The sequence below is a fragment of the Cibotium barometz genome, chromosome 30, assembly GCF_041138505.1.
Source record: "Cibotium barometz isolate CiBa-2024 chromosome 30, ASM4113850v1, whole genome shotgun sequence".
NCBI lineage: Eukaryota > Viridiplantae > Streptophyta > Polypodiopsida > Cyatheales > Cibotiaceae > Cibotium > Cibotium barometz.
The window spans coordinates 30,502,400-30,522,303 of record NC_141075.1 but is presented as its reverse complement, the minus strand read 5'-3'; the positions used below and the strand labels follow the sequence as shown (position 1 = coordinate 30,522,303).

The following is a 19,904-nucleotide window of genomic DNA, read 5'->3' as shown; positions in this document are numbered from 1 at the left end:
GTGGAGCACAAACAAAAGGGGGGCCACACATCTCTGTATGTGTGCACAAGGCAGCCCCATCAACAAGAGAGAGAGAGAGAGAGCAGCCATCAACAAGAGAGAGAGAGAGAGAGAGAGAGAGGCTTAAAGTAAGCCTCATAAAGGCGCATGGAAGAGGTGGCCAGCCTGATGGCAACCAAGAAGTGTGCGAGCAGCGGTGGAACTGTCATCAATGGGAAGGCACGTCCTTCACTGTCAGAGGGCCAGCATAATGTCAGCGCCTACAGTGTTAACAGAACGTCAAGGTCGGTTTCACCATCGGAATATCCATCTCCCTACATCTCTATAGGTCAAGCCGCCCATTCTTCAAGGAATTTGACATGTTGCCTTATGATTTCCACCATGCACATTGCTTTCAGCCTCGGAATGCTCACCACCTACTATCGACATCCTTGGAAAACATACTGCCTGCTGCCAGTAACGTGTAAATAATGGCCAGGGGTCTCCAAGTTTTTCGGAAACACCTCCCAGCTGCTGCTGCCGCCGGTAGCTGTTTGCCAGAAAACTGGTTCCCTTGTGGCCATTTTCTCTCTCTTCTACAAATGCCTTAAAATAATAAGGCTTAAGCCCTAAATTATAGCAATCCTTGCTGTAGTAGGTTGATTGGGCCTTCAGCACTCATGAGTCCTAGCAAAACACTACGTGATGATTTGAATATATTGGAGTTCTAGAAGGGGGGCCACACATCTCTGTATGTGTGCACAAGGCAGCCATCAACAAGAGAGAGAGAGAGAGCAGCCATCAACAAGAGAGAGAGAGAGAGGCTTAAAGTAAGCCTCATAAAGGCTTGTAGACTTGCATGGAAGAGGTGGCCAGCCTGATGGCAACCAAGAAGTGTGCGAGCAGAGGTGGAACTGTCATCAATGGGAAGGCACGTCCTTCACTGTCAGAGGGCCAGCATCACGTCAGCGCCTACAGTGTTAACAGAACGTCAAGGTCGGTTTCACCAGCGGAATATCCATCTCCCTACATCTATATAGGTCAAGCCCATTCTTCAAGGAATTTGACATGTTGCCTTATGATTTCCATGCACATTGCTTTCGGCCTCGGAATGCTCACCACCTACTATCAACATCCTCGGAAAACATACTGCCAGTAACATGTAAATAATGGCCAGGGGTCTCCAAGTTTTTCGGAAACACCTCCCAGCTGTGCTGCCACCGGTAGCTGTTTGCCAGAAAACTGGTTCCCTTGTGGCCATTTTCTCTCTCTTCTACAAATGCCTTTAAATAATAAGGCTTAAGCCCTAAATTATAGCAATCCTTGTTGCTGTAGGTTGATTGGGCCTTCAGGACTCATGAGTCCTAGCAAAACACTAAGTGATTTGAATATATTGGAGTTCTAGAAACCAGGTAATGAACTACACAAAATCTACATAAAATTTAATTTGTATAAAAAGTGACATTATTACTAGGTTTGCATAGCTTGGCAAATATTGAAATGTGTCAATGTTGTTAACAGAATATGATAAGAACACAAAGGGACATTATGTAGTACGATTTTTGTTCCTTGAAAATAAAGGCAATGTCAAAATTCAACCAGGAATTTTCAATTTCAATGTTGTTAACAGAATATGATAAGAACAGGACACATTGCACCTAAAATATATGATTTTTGTTCCTTCAAAATAAAGACAATGTCAAAATTCAACCAGGAATTTTTGATTTCAACCGGGAACAATACATTGCAAACTGGTTTTTAGAGCACTGCTCATGACAACTTTGCCTTGTCAACAATATGCTGATTATTGAACGAAGCTGACCATTGTTTCAGATTCGAATATACAGCAAGAAGAAGAAGGAGAACAAACACAAGGGCAGAAATTAAAGCTTCAAAAATGTAAGGGTACCTTGCTGGAGGTGCCAGGAACACATAACCCAAGTTCAGCAGAGATCCCGAAATAAAAAGCACCTTTGTCAAATGATTCAGTGGAAACATGAACTGTCTTCCCTCCTCCTTGTGTGAGAACTTTTTTTTGCCAAACAGAAGAGGAATGTCAAACATCAGAAGATGAAGAAAAAATAAAGCAACATATGGTACCACTAAACCATCTCTGCGGAGAAGCGGAAACATTGAGAACATAGCACACAAAACTACTCCTTTGTACAGCAGAGGATCCTCTAATATGAGAAGACTTGCTGGTAACAAAGGCAGCAAGATAGATTTTTCATGAACTGCAAATCATAAAACCATCATTGTCAGTATTTTTAAAATCTCAATCAAGCACCATGCTTTGAGGACTACTCAACAACCACATATTCTCATTCCTAGTGTACCTTGATATGAGAAAAGGTAAAAGGAGATGGAAGTATTAAACATGGCAAGAAGGAATCCATGATGGCTGGGAGCTTTTATCTGTTGCACAACAGAAGGTAGAGATGACATTATTGTTGCCACCAGAGCAACGCGAGCCAACAACACCATTGAACATATTTGTTTCCACTTGATAACTAGAGAAGTTGCACACCAAAAATTAGCCACATAGTCCTCAAAGATGCCACGCTGCAGTGGTGCCAACCGAGATATCACCTACATTTCACAATAAATAATAAAAGACCTAAGGTTTAAGTTGCATCCACCAATCATCCTCTCCTTCCAAAATAGCCAACAGATACTTACACCAAATGTTGCTTGCCATGAGTAAAGGAACGGCCACCAACAAGATACAAATGTGCCAATAACGACTATGCCAAGCTTCAAGACTTCAATGCATGGGTGCTGTTGACATAAGGACTTTCCAAATAGGTAGGCAAAGAACGCAGGAGCATAATATGCACTCATCTGTAGTCATAGAGCAAGTATTTGATACTATTCTGAAGGATGGGAAGGGAGAGGGAATGAAATGATTGATAGTATGTGCCTCTGAGCTAGATTCTATGCTCCATAATTTACTTGAAGAATCATGTCCAGTACCTGCTTATGGTTAAGGGCCAGACAAAACAGTACAGATGCCAAATGATCCTTTTGCAAGCAAATGGCAGCTACTGCCCCCATTGTTAAGCCTAAGCTTATGCAGTTGTACTGCGTTGTAAAGGAGGATCTTGTCAGTGCTACTTTTTTCCCCAAAAAAAAAAGTAAGAACAAGCAATTGCATTTGAACGGAAATGAGGATATACATAATATCAGAGGACACAAAATACAAACAGCACCTGAAAATGCCCATGATCTATCAAGATGAGAGCAGGCTGCAACAAGATCATTAATACAGCCCATGCCAGCTCCTCAAATCTCCTCCTACCATAATAGACAGCAGCAAAAGCCAAGGCTGCAGGAAAAAATACACAAGCATCTGATGACAAAACTGTCCAACGCATCAAAAGCTTGCTGCACTCCTTGCAAAAAACCAAACATTTATGTTCACATCAGTCTCTCTCTCTCTCTCTCTCTCTCTCTCTCTCTCTCTCTCAGCCATTCTCTTTAACACTACTAATGTCAACTAAGGACCATGAAGATCTTTGGGTGGAACACTAGTAATGTCAACTAGGACCATGAAGATCTTTGGGTGGAACACTAGCAATGTCAACTAAGGACCATTGGAACACTTCACAAATGGGCATAATACCCTAGCCCCCATTCTTGCAGCACTCTTTTATAGGACCTTGTGAAGGCTCCCCCCCCCTTCTTGGAATACCAACACCATTGTCCCTATCCATTAAGGAGGAGACCCCATACAACAATTACAAGACCATCGTGATAGGCCACACAATGGCCAAGATCTATGGGGCAGTATTGGAGGCTGAGATTGGGAACAAAAGCCCCATGCCAGGCAGGCTTCATGAGAAATCATTCTACTCTGATCATAATTTTACTCTCCAAGCCATTATAAAAAACGGAGCATAGTTTACTATTTATCTATTTGATTGGAGTTGCGGCTTAAGCCGTACGAAGTTAAAGCTTCATCGAGACAAAGGCACAGAAGCAACATGTGTATTTCTGTTTTGTAGACTTCAGAAAGGATTCTAACTCGGTCCCACAATCCAGACTTTTGCACAGTTTACAGAAGCTCCAATTTCAATCAGAAATGATATGAGGAGTGATGGTCTTTTATGAGGCCATGATCAGCACGGTATGGGCACCAAAAGGCTTGTTGGGTCGTGGGGGAAGAGCTCTGCAAGAGGCAAACACACAGATACACACACACAAGCACACAGAGAGAAACATGAGGTGCGCTCGATAGTTGCTGGAAAAGGTGTACTTTGATGATAAATGAAATGTCAAGTACAAAGTACTAAAAAGACCTAGGCTAAAAAGCCAACACACTTTAAGTGTGTTCACACGGGGAAAAACCCCACGTCCAACCATGGGAAAAAAGGTGCCCATGTGTAGACCAGTTCACACCTGAACTTCCCGGAGGACAATGGCTAACAAACCCCCCTGAAGTGAATGATGTGAACATGAACAGGGTGTAGCAGACCACCCTAATAGAGGCTGTAAGTTTAAAGCTTTGCGAAAAGCTTCAAACTTCTCTATCGAAAGAGGCTTTTTAAATCCATCTGCCAAATTGGCCCATGTAGGCACATAAGTCAAGTCAATCTCTCTAGCATGGAGCCTCTCCCTGACATAATGGTAATGTACCTCGATATGCTTTGTGCGGGCATGAAATACGGAATTTCGAGCAACAACCAAATCACTCTTGACTGTCAATGTGGATGGTGGTAGAAGACGGTTGTCTAACACCAAGATCGGCTAATAGACGTCGTAGCAAAACACATTCCACAGCATCTATAAAGGCTTCCCTATACTCAGGTTCTCAGCTAGGAGTGGCCACCTTAGGCGGCTTCTTGCTGAGCCATGAAATGCATGAACCACCAAGAAGAAAACAGTTTCCACTGGTAGACACTCGGGTGTCATAGTATCCTCCCCAATCATTGTCTGTAAAAGCAATCAAGCACATTGTAGAGGAGCTGCCATAAAACAACGCAAAGTCAATGGTGCCTTTAAGGTAGCAAAAGACACGCATACATGCTTGCCAATGCTAAGTGTCACGGCTATGCATGAATCTGCGCAACTGTGAAACATCGAATTCAATGTCCAAACAAGTAGTGCATAGATAAATAAGACATCCCACAGCCTGCTAATAAGTGGCAGCTCACCAAGATCCTCAAGTGAAAGTTTTAAGCTTGGTTCCATAGGAATTGAAACATGTTTAAAATTTGTCATTTGGAAACATTCAAGGAGCTGCTCACTATATCTCCGCTGCTGAGATAGCAAGATACCCCCGTTAACAGGTATAAACTAAATGCCCAAATAGTAATGCAAATGCCCCATGTCTGTGACATCAAAGGTGAAATTTTGTCCTCATCAAGACCAATAATGAGCCTGTCATCCACATAAAGAATAAGGATCGGCAAATTGTCCCCATCTCTGCAAACACAAAGAGTACTCTCAGTTGGACTATTTCTTAACCCATTAGCAATCAAGTATGCATGAATTTTATGGTACCAAGCACGAGGAGCTTATTTGAGGCCATAAAGTGCTTTATGTAACCAACATACTTTTTTTTTCTGCCCCTTTCTAAACAAAGCCAGGAGGCTGAGATACATACACTTCCTCTGGCAAATCGCCATTAAAAAAAGCAGTCTTAACATCCAATTGATGTACATGCCAACCCTTGTGTGCAGCCAAAGCAACAACAATACGAATGGTAGTCATACACAAAGTAGGAGCAAAAGTCTCCTCATAGTCAATGCCCTCACACTGAGCATAACCTTTGGCGACCAAACGAGCCCTATGGCGATCAACAGAATCATCAGGCTTACGTTTAAGCTTATACATCAACTTAGTGCCAATAGCACACTTGCTAGTAGGCAAGTCACATAACTCCCAAGTACTATTCTTTTCAATGGAGTCCAACTCCAAGTGTATGGCTGCAACCCAATGCTCATCCTCCAAAGCTTCAACATGAGAAATAGGTTCCTCGTTACATGTGGTGGCAACAAGAGCAATGTCAACAAAATTTGAAGATGCATGACGAGGCATACCAGTACCCTGGAGAAGTTAGAGAGGTCGTTCTATTGGCCCAAAATGCGACGGGACGTCTACCAACACGTCCAAGCATGTCAGATATGTCAAAAAGTGAAAGTTCTACATACGAAACAAGCAAGGTTACTTCAACCTTTGCCTATTCCAAAGGGACCTTTTCACAACATCAATATGGACTTCGTAGGCCCTCTTTCCACCTCAGCTGGATCTAGAAACACAGTGCATGACTACATGCGAGATGAAATTTTAAGGGAATTGGGTATATCTCTAGATCATGAAGCAATGGCTGAAGCAAGTGGACAAGCGTAGTCCCAAGCTTTCATTCCATAGTTTCAGCCCGTTTCCCGTCATTCAAAAGTTAAATGATGTCTCTATAAAGCTAAAGTGGCCAGAAAATTAGACTATGTACAATGTCTTTCATGTTTTTTGGTTGAAGCAATATGAGAAGAGTAACAACCGGATGTGATCAACTAGAGACAAGTCATAGAGCTCGATGCAATGTTTGTAAAGAAATAGTATCTTTTTCTAGGAATATTTTGTTAAAATATTGCATCTTTTCTTTTATGTTGTCGTGGAGCTGTCGACCTGTTTTCCTACAGCCGACTGCTTCATGTACTAGTATATAAGAGTTGCTCCCTTATTCATTCCAACATATCATTTCTTGCCCTATTTGCCGGCTCTTGTATTCTGTAACCTCAAGCTAATAAAGCTCAGTTCTTGCTTGCAATCTTTCTCTCTCTCTCATGTTCATTGCTTCCGCTTGTGCACATTCTTTCATGGTATCTTCCACCTAGGCTCTGGCTGCTACACAATCTGTTCCTCTACGTTTTCTACTTCCCTAGATTCTCCAGGCTGTAGATCCTTCAAAACACTGGCTGCATTTCTCTCTCTTAGCTGCGTTTTTGCTCTACAAGCTCTCCAACTGCTGTCGGCCAGCCCCCAGGCTGCGTTTTCTTCTACAGAGGCAAGTGGAGGGGTTCTAGCTGCAGATTCAGCAAGTGCATCAGACAAGTGGCACATCAGCTCTTCTCCCTCCAAGATCCCCTCCCTCTTCCGGTAGGAGGTTCCCGTTGGTGTGTTTTTTGCGTTTCTTTTGCTGCCGTCCAGCCTGCATCTTCAGAGGGGGCTACTAGTCCCTAGTTGGATCCTCTGGAAAGGTGCTTGAGAGAGCACGTGGATTGCTTAGCTACAGAGGTTGTTTGAGACATAGCTTCTTTGAGGCAGACATGGGTCCCCCCCTGCACGAACAAGGAGGACAAGCTCAATGGTACAAACTATGATCACTGGAAGCTACAGATGAAGGTCTGATTCACACACAAGGGTCTCTGGGAGATTGTTCAGGGCCACGAACGAAAGCCCAAACACCCTACCAGCTCTAGGAAGTGGACTCAGGACCAGGAGGATGCCTTTCTCACCGAACTTTCAGCTTGGGAGAATCAAGACTCAAAAGCTCACTCTGCACTTGTACGAGCCATCTCACCAGAGGTCTCCCCTGCCGTGCAAACATTGGATTGTGCTGCTTCTATTTGGAGAAAGCTGACAAACCTATATGCACGGGACTCTACAATGCGGTTTGTCAACCTTTTGGGTCAACTCTTTTCTCTGGAGTTTACAGCAGGGACTTCCATGCAGTCATTTGTGATGAAGGTTAAGGTAATTCATGACCAATTAGTGGCAATGGGTACTGCCTTGACCTCTTCTCAGTTAGCTACTCTCCTCCTCATCAGGCTTCTTGCAGATTATGACATGGTTTCCCGAGCTTTGCGGGTTAAAATCACAACACGTTCCCTCGAGTTTGATGATCTGTGTACTCTCCTCTTGGAAGAGGAATCCATCCTAGTTTCTCAGGGGAAATTGAAAGTTTCATCGTCTATTGGACCTGATCAGGCACTCTCGACAGTGCAGAAGAAAGTTCCAAGTCAGTGTTACAAGTGTGGGAAGAAAGGCTCCCCGTCAAAGGATTGTCAATCAAAGGACAAAGGCAAAGCCAAGGACAAGGGCAAGTCTTCCAAGAAGGACAAAGACAAGTCACATGACACTGACACAGACTCGTCTAGTGACAACCCCAGCTCTCCCAAGGCCTTACAGTCTGGAGAGAACATGACTGGTGTCCTGCTCTGATCCTAAGGGCATCCCCCGTGTGCTGTCTTCCAGAAACGGCTTGTGGGCGAGTGAGGGAGCTTTCAAAAGCTCTCTTATATTAAATCTCGAGCATGGGACCCGTATGTCGGAGTTCCAAGTATAAAGACAGGCAAGTTCACTTGATGGTCCGGATGAGTTCCAGGATCAACCAAGTTTCCTTCATGGTTCGGATGAGTTCCAGAACTATTGGTTAGCAGAGACTATGGACAATGATGGCTACTCTCTCTCTCTCTCTCTCTCTCTCTCTCTCTCTCTCTCTTGAAGGCTGCCCATGAAGAATACTGGCTGTTGGGGACTGTTTCGGAGGCTTCCATCGCGAAGAAATACTGAAGGCAAAGGTATTTAATCATTTTTTTATGATTTCTAGCCATTGTACTTGTTGTACCAACCTTTGTACCTACTGTACCAACCATTGTACTGGCTGTACCAGTCCTTGTACTTGTACTTGCTATACCACCCATTGTACAAGTTGTACCAACTTCTGTACTTGTTGTACCAGCCACTGTACCTGCTGTACTAGTCACTGTACATGCTGTACCAGCATTTGTACTTGCTGTACTTGCCATCGTACTTGTACCAACCACTGTACCAAATGTACCAACCACTGTACCGAATGTACCAGCCACTGTACCTACTGTACTACCGACTGAATGGAGAGTTGTACTTGCTATACTAGCTCTATTGCATGAAGACCCGTGGTTTTTGGGGAAGAATCAGTACCCACACGGAGGTATATGGATTATATTGTTGGCTCGGTATTTCTGCAGCCTATGTTCTGGCTTGGTTGCCTCATGTTGGGCTGTGTTATGGCATTTGAATATGGATAATCCGGCATCTCCCGTGGGGAGAGTAAGGCCCTCAAAGCTTGTACATGATATTATTCTCCTTGGGTAATAAAATACTCCAAGGGGAGGGTCGGCCCATTCCGGCCTCTATGCGGTGTCACACGTGCAAGCTCCACTTTCAGCATTAGTGGATGTTTTGTCCGGCTTTTATGTTTCATGCAAAGTGATGATGATGGATATATATGTTAAGGCCGTGGCCATGTTTAAATGTTTTATTATGCATTGATGGTATCAACAAGTGTGTCAAAGGCCCTAGTCCCCCGGGCACCCGCCGCGAGTTACACTCCAGCCACTTGGTGAAGGTAAAACGCAGCATTCTCATTCATTTACAGCATTCATATACAGTCTAGAACAGTCCGAAACAGCCCCTCTCTCAGCCCTAGCTTTGCATCCCTCCCTCATACCATTGGGAAGAGTGCATAGGCTCGAGATTGGACATCTTTGGTGCTTCTACAGTAGTGCACAATTCAACCCAACACTTGGTCTTCAGAGGTCTTGTGTTTGGCTTATCGTCAGTCACACCGTTAGTCTCTTTAAAGATAATAAAGCAAATACTATCTCGGTAACGGGATAGGGGGCCCTTCAGTGGGTAATCCGGGACCCCATACGGTGTACAATTTTCATCTCTCTCTCTCATATCTCTCTAAAGTTTGAAGTATTAAAATGGATTGCTAAACTCGCGAAACTCAGGATACAGAAAACGGTGTGAGCATTTTTGTGACAGGATCCTCCAATACGAAGACTTCCGCTCCAAGTTACACTTTCCTGCCCTTTCCTCCTCCGTGCCCTCCTTGTCTCCCTCTTCTTTGTGCTCCCCTCCTTGAATCCTTCCTCTTTGTCTCTCGCTCATCTCTAGCCTGCACTTGTAGCGCCCACTCGTTCTTCATTCGGCATTGTAGCTTGATTTTTGGCTCCACCCCTTCAAAGGACTCCATTGCAGCCATTCCATCTTCGCCTACAGAGACCACCCTCAATTGCCAATTTTCCGAAGTGGATGTCCAGCTCGTGTTAACCAATGTTGCCTCTTTGCAAGCCTCTTAACTAGTATGCAATCTTGCTGGTAGTGCCATCTCGCAAGGGGTTGATTCGGGACCTCTTGGAAGCTGCTTTGATCGACGAGTAGGGATGGATCTTTGACATCCAATTTGTGGGGAATGGCTACATCCAAGTGGAGTTCAACTCCTTCGCCTTGGCGGACCGAGTCCTGCGGCAAAGCCCCATTGCAGTACATAGCGCTCATGCATACTTTGCTTGATGGCATCATGGCTTCTCACCGACTCAAATTCCCTGGCGGTTGTGTCGGGATTTCCGATGACAATTTCTTCCTAGGGCTTCCAAAGTTCATTGAGACGCCTTGACGTGGCAGCTCGCATGGACAGTGTGAATGGTGGCATCTCCGGTGGTGAGGGCTTGCTTGAGGTAAGTGTAGAGTCTAGACTACGTGATGCTTTAAGGGTTGTATTTTTTTTTTCCCCGGGAGAAAGATCCTTCTGTTAGTTACCAAGAAAAACAGCCATAATGGCAAAGTACAAACTTGGCTCTACATGGGAAGTGAGAGTGTTAGAGTCAAGAACATAAAGAGGGGGGAAAGGATGCTCTTCTCCTCCAGTTGGTTGCTCTAGGAGGAGAAGGCTATCTCATACAATGAAGGGAGGGGGAAACAACTACACAGGTGGTCTATAGTGCCAAATGGCTCACCACCATTATCAGTGAGAAAGGGACCGTGACGCTAGATCCTCGGGAAGGCCCGCAGCGCTTCCGCATGCGGTCTGAACCACCCTGAAGCTTCCCCCATTGTCCATGGAGGGTATGAATGGTATCAAGTCAGATGCTCCAGATGGACTCTACTAGTGGGGTGAGGGTGCCTTTGATGGCTTTGTTGCATTGAGCTCTCTAGATATGTCATGCAACAATACTGCTGTAAATCTCCTATCTTTGGCTAAAACTTGGAGTTCGGTGACCAATAAATGGAGCTAGGACTGGCATTGCAGAAATGCGGAGATGAGAGACTTGAAAGGCTAGTCCCCCACCCTCCTTCTCATATGACATGACGGCCACAACCTCAATGGCCCAAGCAACAACGCCCCACATAATAGTGTGGGAGGGGGCTTGGTCCATAGTGAAGATGCAGAGAATTCACTGTTAGACCTGTTGGATCTATTCGCAGCCATTGCTGATTCCTCAAGAGTTTTCTTAGACTTGGATTCCTTACCCCCTAAACTAGAGCTAGGACTATTGTCTGTCTTAGTGTCTTTAAGAGACGAATTACCCTTCCCCTGTTGGGGTTTGGTATTGGACTGTGATGATTGCTTGGGCTTGCCTCCGTTCATCTTCATTTCTTCATTTCTTAGCGAGAGTCAAAGCCCGGTCATATGTGCTGGGTTCAAAGTTACGAACTGTGAACCGAATGTTAGGATCCAATCCACGAATGAATTGCTCCATCTTGGCCTGTGCAGATAGCCCTAACTGTTGTGCTAAGGTGATAACCTTGCCGGAAAACTGAAGCACTAGGGATCCGTTCTGTCTGAGTCCATAGAACTCATCTGCCAGACCGGTCATGTACTGGGACGGGAGGAAGCTGGTCTTCAAGTCATGGACAAAGGTATCCCAACTGAAAGCTGTGACACCTGTGGTCTGGTCTGTATAGAGATTAGACCAATGCTGCCACCAAGTGACTGCCTCACCAGTGAGATGGAGAGTCGCTACGTGGACTCTATCCTAAGAATCTGTGATCCTAGCTAATGGAAAATGAGCAATAAATTGATGAATAAATTGATTTATTGCTAGTTGATGCTACGGACTGCTGGCTGGTGGCACCTGAGACTGGGGATGCTGAAGAGAGGTGGTGGTATCTAAGATGAATGGCCTCCTTTTCTCTTTGGTGCTCGAGTACCATACGTTCTCGATCGAGCTCTCGTTGGTGCTCCCGAGCGACGAGTTCAACCTGACGCCGGTCTTTGTCGATCCTGCGTTGGGCTTCTTCATAGTCCCATCTTTCTGCTTTTTCTTGTTGCTTTCTAGCTTCTGCTTCTGCTTTTTCTTCTCTCCTTCGGGCCTCATCCTCTCTCCTTTGTTGTTCCATCTGAAAGAAGAGGGAGATGTAGTCAGGTGCTGCTGGAGGCGGAGGACGTGCTACTGCTGCCTCCAAGAGTTAGAGACACTCCATGAGCAGTTGGTTCTGAGCTCTAAGAAGAGCTATGGTGTCTGTGGTAGACGGAAGAGCAGGGTCTCCTTCGGGCGAGACGCCTTCCGGCTGATGAGTACTCTCCTATGTAGACATGATGCTGAAGTCGGTGGTCGTGCCGGAACGCAATCTTACCATGCAAGGATGCCCTCACGCTAGGATACAGTGTGTGTGGACAAGCTAAATCTGATACCGATGTAACATGCAGCGGAAGTCTTCGTATTGAAGGATCCTGTCACACAAATGCTCACACCGTCTTCTGTATCCTGAATTTCGTGAGTTTAGCAATCCACTTTAATACTTCAAACTTTAGAGAGATGTAAGAGAGAGAGATGAGAACTGTACACCGTATGGAGTCCCGAATTACCCAACTGAAGGGACCCCTATCCCGTTACCGAGATAGTATTTGCTTTATTATCTTTAAAGGGATTAACGGTGTGACTGACGATAAGCCAAACGTAAGACCTCTGAAGACCAAAAGTTGGGCTGAACTATGCATTGCTGTAGAAGCACCAAAGATGTCCAATCTCGAGCCTATGCACTCTTCCCAATGGTACGAGGGAGGGATGCAAAGCTAGGGCTTAGAGAGGAGCTGTTTGGGACTGTTCTAGACTGTATATGAATGCTGTAAATGAATGAGAATGCTGCATTTTACCTTCACCAAGTGGCTAGAGCAAAACGATGAATGAATGAATGCTGAAAAGTGCATGGATGCAAAAAACGCAAGATGGACTGAAGGCTGAATGCTGAATTGCTGCGTTTTACTTATGTAGATGGCTGAATGCTCATGCGTTTGAGGCGCCTAGGGCTGTAGGGGAGAAACGCTCGAGAGAGAGGGCTGAAACTACAATCGCCTATGCTCCTGGGGCTGAGGATGGTAAGCACTTGATGGCTCTCTTGCTGAATATGATGAATGAATAGATGATTATGCAAAGCCTCTATTTATACTAGTGATGTTGCTAGTCGGTTGGCACTAGATGTTGGCCGACTGCTATATATAAACATTAAATGCTTAATGATGATGCATAAATGCTGAAAATGATGAAAAAAACACCCAAAAAATCCTAGATAAATCCTGGATAATTCCTAGATGCTATCTGAGGTTCCTCCAATGGTCTAGATGCTATGCATGAATGATGTGCAATATGCAGGATGCTTTCTGATGCAAACCCTAAGGTTTCTATTGACTGTATATGCATGAATGCGTCTCTTTAAGTGGGTTAAGGGACTTAGACTGACTGACTATGGTTAAGAATGACCTACGTAGCACATGCCTGACTTATCTTGGACTGAGGATATACAATGGGGTCACGACGTACGACAAATATAATCCTGAATGGAACTAATACTGTACAAATGTCGCACTGTTGACGATGAGCCAGCTTGTCACATGCACTACAGTGCAGAGTGCAATGTGACAAAAAGAGGCTACGCGAAAGAGGGAAGGGGCAGAAGGAGGGCAAGGGGAAAGCTTGAGAAGGGGACCCAGAGAGCCTAGAGGCTGCACAGAGGAAGGTTGGGCAAAAAGGAGAGGGGGGAGAGGGGGTGGGGGAAAGAATAATGGAGAGCTGCCCATAGAAGGGAGGGCGGCAGGGAGGTCTGCCACCAGAGGGGGGCACAGCGAGGGGAAGAGAGGCAGAACCAAGGGGTGGGGGGTGGTTGCTCAAGGCGCACGTGGGAGCTAGCTCTTGATCAGGCTCCAACGGAATATGACCAACAATCTTCTCTTTGCCACTCGTAAGTTTAACCTTAAATTTTGATTTCTTACCACAGCATTCACATAAGTTCCTTAGCTCGTACTTTGACTAGATTGAAACTTACTATGGATAATCACTATGACATCCAAAATCTATGGAATGGTCAAGGTCTTGAACATTAGAATGCTGTTAAGATTACTAGCTCACCAATCCATTTTCTTTCTGGCATAAGGTGTGGAAATTGGATCAATTATTTCATTTTTAAATCTTCAGTGCATTGAGCACACTTGAGAAACTAGAAACGCGCACTCTCATTATGTCATGTACAAATTGCATTTCACCCGGTGTCTTGTTGTTTTATAACCCCGTAAGGAAAATTCTAATTGCAATTTCTAATTCAGGATGCATATTCACTCTTAGAGATGCAAGCATAAATGGCAGAGTTCTCTCAAAGAAATAAAGAGAGGCATCATGAGAAGGAAATACCTGCTCGGAGTCTCGTAGCCACGAGACGTATGCAGAGCCACAGACTCTGGCTCGAAAGTGTTCAATGCGAGACCATGAAGCAGACTCTGGTAAGCAGTAAGGGGTGGATAGTCCAGTCCCCAGTACTGCAAGTCATTGTGGGTGGTATTCACATACCATTCCTTCACTGGTGTGTGAAGCGTGATCTCCATCCAATGGCGCTGCGCTTCATAGTCTCCAAAACGGGGGGGCATGCCAGCACCTTCACACCATGGAAGCGATTTTAAAACCTTGAACACGTTTAGAGAGTGAAATCCTTATTCAAACATATCCAAAAAGCTATGAAAAAGCCTTCATATAAGCACCCCCACCTGAGTAAGAATGCAGAGAAACAAGTATCCGGATCCAGAACGCAAACAAGGCAATCGCAGCGAGGCTCCCATGCCTAAGTTTAGAGTCCATAGTAGTTGTACGCACTGAGCTAGGCAAGCTACAGAACTCGTTCATTAGGTCTGCCTAATTCAAAGAAATATTAAGAAAAATACTTTAAAATGTTAATGAATATGCAATATTTCTATTAACAGAAATTTTTAGTTAACATTTGAAATGGTGTGCCACCCAACCATATGCATCTCCATTTCCTAAATCGATTGATTGCAAGCTGATGGGACATCCACAAAACTTCCAAAGCCGCTACAGATCTTTCAGACATGTGTACACATGCCAGTGAACCCTAGCTATGGTTGATACCTTGATCTCATGGTGAGTTCGTTTGAACAAGACCGACATCCGGCTACTACCGCCGCCCCCCTAAACATGCCGGGCCTAATCAAACAAGCCCTAATCTTCTAAACAAATCCTAATCTTTTAAAGGCCTAATCAAACAAGCCCTAATCTTCTATGCTCCTAAGCACATGACAATCACTATTAATCTGCATACGTTTGCTACTATAAAAACCCTTATCTACCTAGATTTGATGCTAAAAACATAGCACTGAACACTAATCAGCTAGAATAAGGTGGACAGAAAGATTACCATCTTGGCCTACAGCAGAATCGCGTCACGACCTTTAAAAACTCGGCAGTCTGTGTGATTTTTCCAATTGTGTAATTTTTCCGGTTGAAATAGAAAACGCCCTACCGATGGCTTGGTCCAATTTTAAAATATACTAAAGGGCACCAAAATCTTGTTTTGCATTTCCATTAAATAAATTCTGTGAGTTTTTCAAGAGTAAAAGTGTTTTTCTAAGTAGTATCTAATTATTAATGGTTGAAAAAAGTCAATTTCTATTTTGCATGCAATATCGTCTCTATTTAAGGTTTCACAAGAGTTAATAATTAATTAGTGCTTTTTAGGAAAGTTTTCTCAACAGCGTATGCCCTTTCTCTCGAACATGCACAAGGACTCGTATTGCTCCTCTTCTTGTGTCTCTTTGCTGCACACGGAGTGATAAGGGGAGGTGTGAGGGAGGGGTGGAGAGACTGATGCAAGTGGGGAGGGGAAGGGATTACCTTTTTCCACCTTAGTATTAATTAAGTGGCCACTTAATTAATACAACCAAGATAGATGTCCAATTTTAAACTATTTTTAGTCTGCCTATTCACATCATTTGCCTAACATGGCATTTAAAAAATTGGAGCCATAGCCTAAGGTTCTCTCTTCCTTCTCTCTCTACGTTCTCCCCCCAACTCTCTCTATCTATCTATCTCCCTCCTCGCCTCCTCTCTCTCTCTCTCTCTCTCTCTCTCTCTCTCTCTCTCTCTCTCTCCCCCTTCACTCGTTCTCACACCTCGCCCTACTACTCTCCCTATTCCCCCACCTCCCCTCCCCCTTCGCCCTCCTAATCCCCCTTCCTCTTGCCCCTGCTCGTCTCGCAAAGCCACAACCTTGTCCTCGTGAGAGAGAAGCATGCGACAATCATATGGACAGAGAAGAAGAGAGAGAGAGGAGCTTGACACATGGTGAGGACAAGACACAAAACGAGAGAGAGAGAGAGAGAGAGAGAGAGAGAGAGAGAGAGAGAGAGAGAGCTCTATTTGTCGAAAGAGAAAGCCCACAGGTAGATGGCTGCAATGCATCAATTACTAATAATATAAGAAAAAAATGCCATCTGTGTGACAGTGTCAAACGTGTCAAATAAGGAGGATTCATCCAGATTCACTACTAAATATAGGCATTAAAAACATATAAACCCACCAAAACCTTTTAACTCTTTGCTGATTAATTAATATAAACTCAAAAAAAAAAGATTTTGGTTGCCTATTTCGATGGTTTTAATATGTTGCTATCAATTAATGTCCATCTTTTACGCGAACATTAATTAACATAAAGGTACCCCCTAGCTAGAGCCCCTCTTATAGCCCCTTCAATGTATGATGGCTGCCTCGTGCCCTCCTCTGCCACCTATAAAGAGAGATGTGATGCATGCCCTCAAACACTTTCTTCTAGATAGGAAGATCACGCCTCTTGCATGCTTCTTCCCAGAGCTTTGTTGTACACCAAAGAGGGGAGGAAGATGACCTCTATGTGCATGTGTGTTGCTAGTTTAAAGATCACATCTATGTGCATGTGTGTGTGTTGCTAGTTTAAAGCATATACAATATCCAAAGATGAATAGACAAAACTATTCATGAAGCCATACCATCTTGATTCAAATATATGCAAGAAGAGGGGGAGGGGGTTATCCAGCGAAAAGATGAACGAACTCTGGTTCAGAAGAGGAAGATTGATGATCATTAAGTAAAAAACACATCAAATACCATCCAAGCGAGAAACTCAATAAAGGCTCCTCATACATGAACACCAAGCAAGAGTTCCACAAAAGCAGTGCCTCAAAGGTTGGTGATTGGTGGACTTGAAAATTGAAATAGATACCAAAGAACAGCTGAACAGCTGTGTGTGTAAGTACACATGTTTCTGTGTCTGCACATATCATATATTGTATATGCATGAGCATATAGGCGTATACAGGTGCTGGGTCTTTATCTTTGAATCAACAACTGCCATCGCATGTGTGTGTACATGCATGAGCATATAGGCATATACAGGTTCTGAGTCTGTATCTTTGAATCAAGAATTGTCATTGCATGTGTATGAGTGTGTATGTACACATACAGAAGTGTGTACATACCAATAAAAAGTTCAGGTCATTTTCCAGAGTTAAGGATATCAGATACGCTCAACTCAATGAAAGTTAACCACAAAGCTTAACATGGACTCCATCGTGCAAAGCATAGACTACACTCGTGTCATGGGCACCCAACAGTAGGTGCCAATTCATGCATAAACGCATGCCCTCAGTAAGATTCTCTGATCCTAATAATGTTGACTCTGTTCAAACTCAAAACAGAAAGCAGCAGTATATTCGATATCCGGGGGTTCCAAGCAAAAAAACAAGCTGGACGGCAGAGCTACATGATCTTGTTTGTTTCAATGCGCAACCAGTGGATCAGCTACAACGAGGAGTAGAGAGGGTAGAGAGCTACATTGATGGATGAAGGGCCCTAAGAGAAAACTCGGATCTGAGGCAACATTCTGCGGATGGCAAAGATGAAAAGCACATTTCTGGGCACCCAAAACAGAGTCTTTCTGGAGTACTCAGAACTCATTTTGGGTACACACAAGACCCATTTCGAGCACCCACAGGACCCATTTTGGGCAACCACAGGACCCATTTCTGGGCGCGCGCAAGGACCACTTTTTGGGCACCTTCAGGACGAACCCATAAAAATCCATAACCGTTTGATCCGATGGCCTTGTGAACCGGTTTCTACGAGCCCAATATCTACATTTCATCACAGAGGCGTGATGAGGAGAAGTAGCAAATCAAACCCAAGTTTGGGCGCACGAGAGAAACCGAAGAGCTACTGAGAGAAGGCGGAGCTCTTACTGAGAGAAGGCGGAGCTCTTACCTTAGATCTGCTCCAGCTGCAGTTGCAACAAGATTGTGCCTCTCCTCTTCTGCGAAAAAACACAAGAGGGAAGACTCTGAACTGGAGAAAAACTAATGAAGCCACCGCACATAAAAGAAAGCCACCTGGGACCTGCTGGCAAAAGGTTCGCAAGCAGGTCCTCTTTATGAAAAAAAAAATTGCCAGGCCAAGCTGGCACCCAACAAGCCAAGTTTTGGTCCTGCACATTAACCATCATTTTTAGGCCGCCCATTATCAGCTCTGATGAATCTAAGCCGTCCACTACTACTACCACCCATCTCTTTTTTAACCTTGGAAAGCACACACAACAGGTCCCTATCCAGCCTGTCCTTTTTGTACCTACTTCAAGCTGTTGTGTCTCTTTATTAAATTTAGTGTGCTACTTCATAATTTTGTCATGTGAGTTAGGCCCTATGCACACTAGAGTGGCACCTGAGTTGAGTGCCTAAAGCATGGGCATGCAAAAATACACATGGGCACCCATGTTACACACTCATAGCTGCCCATTTAAAAAGTGTTGCTCACAAAAAAACAAAAAATTTGAAAAGGGAAAATTTTGATTGGTTGGAAAATGGGGAGCCCATCTTTGGGTAGCCTCAAGTGGCTGCCCACGATTTTGAAAAGTTGGGTAATAGGTTGCAGCTGACTAGGATTGAAGTCTAGCATTCAACTTGGCAATGTGTAAGGGGGGGAGTGCCCGCCAAGCCTTTTTTTGAAACCTTATTGGCTACATCAAAAAATTATTGGCAAGCACCCTCCAGTCTGTAGCAGCCCTTAACCTTGAACTTTCTCTACTCCATAAGGTTCGTTAGAGGCGGGGGAGTAACCCAACGGTAAAGCTTCAGCTTTGGAAGATTGGAGTGCGGGTTCAATACTCGACACCCCCCCTTCCCCCCTCCTACACCATAAGGGATGGGGTTTAAAACTAAGTGTCGTTACATACATTAATTTAGCTCATCATTCCACACCCAAGCAATGGCCAGCTTGACTTCATTGTTATACCTAAACGTGCCTTTACATACCAATAGGTATTTACATACTACTAGAATCCACTACCTTTCATGGAGCATACAATGGAGATGTTATGGATGGGCAATACTCTTCATCCATCAAAGTGCTTGCATGCCCGTCCAAAATTAGTTTGTAAACATCCTAGGAAACTCTTGAGGTCGTGTTGGGCCTGTAGCAATATAATCATTCCCAACCTGACATGAAATCCCAATTCACACATCCACACAAGCTGCAAGAAGGGCACACATTGGCACTAGGCTTGGTGATTCAGAGCATGGGTGATAATTGTGTGTGTCCCCTACATGTCAACTTTATCTACTAATAGTTGTACTATGTTCATACGGACATAACTTAATTTCAAGGCTTGCACTAGCATACACCAGCTACTCGACTCGTCGAACACAACATCCCTACTCACTTGCATCTCACGCATAGTGGGGTTATAACAAGCATGTATAAGCTTTCTGCTCAAGGGAATAACCAATTAATGTACATGTTTCTCACGTGTGTAATGGGGCTTTAGCATCTGATTCTTTGCTTCAATCTCTATATGATCCTTCACTACCGTATACCAGCTACTCATCTCATCAAACCCAACATCCTTGC

General features: G+C 44.3%; 1 protein-coding gene across 5 annotated transcripts; it reads right to left on the bottom strand.

Moving 5' to 3' along the window:
* Window positions 1–1,631: 1,631 nt before the first annotated feature.
* On the bottom strand, window positions 1,632–18,418 carry LOC147621374 (putative dolichyl pyrophosphate Man9GlcNAc2 alpha-1,3-glucosyltransferase). Of its 5 annotated transcripts, none has more exons than XM_086824117.1 (8): window positions 18,267–18,409; window positions 14,726–14,844; window positions 14,376–14,616; window positions 3,189–3,363; window positions 2,953–3,060; window positions 2,659–2,820; window positions 2,316–2,568; window positions 1,632–2,213 (listed from the first exon to the last, which is right to left on the bottom strand). In XM_086824117.1, exons 2-8 carry the CDS (start codon window positions 14,814–14,816, stop codon window positions 1,750–1,752), a joined length of 1,494 nt encoding a protein of 497 aa, XP_086680243.1. In that variant the 5' UTR covers window positions 14,817–14,844; window positions 18,267–18,409; the 3' UTR covers window positions 1,632–1,749. The 5 variants fall into 5 exon arrangements, with proteins under 5 accessions (XP_086680243.1, XP_086680242.1, XP_086680241.1 ...); XM_086824116.1 differs by having other exon boundaries at window positions 14,726–14,870; window positions 18,267–18,398; XM_086824115.1 differs by having other exon boundaries at window positions 14,726–14,866; window positions 18,267–18,398.
* Window positions 18,419–19,904: the final 1,486 nt, after the last annotated feature.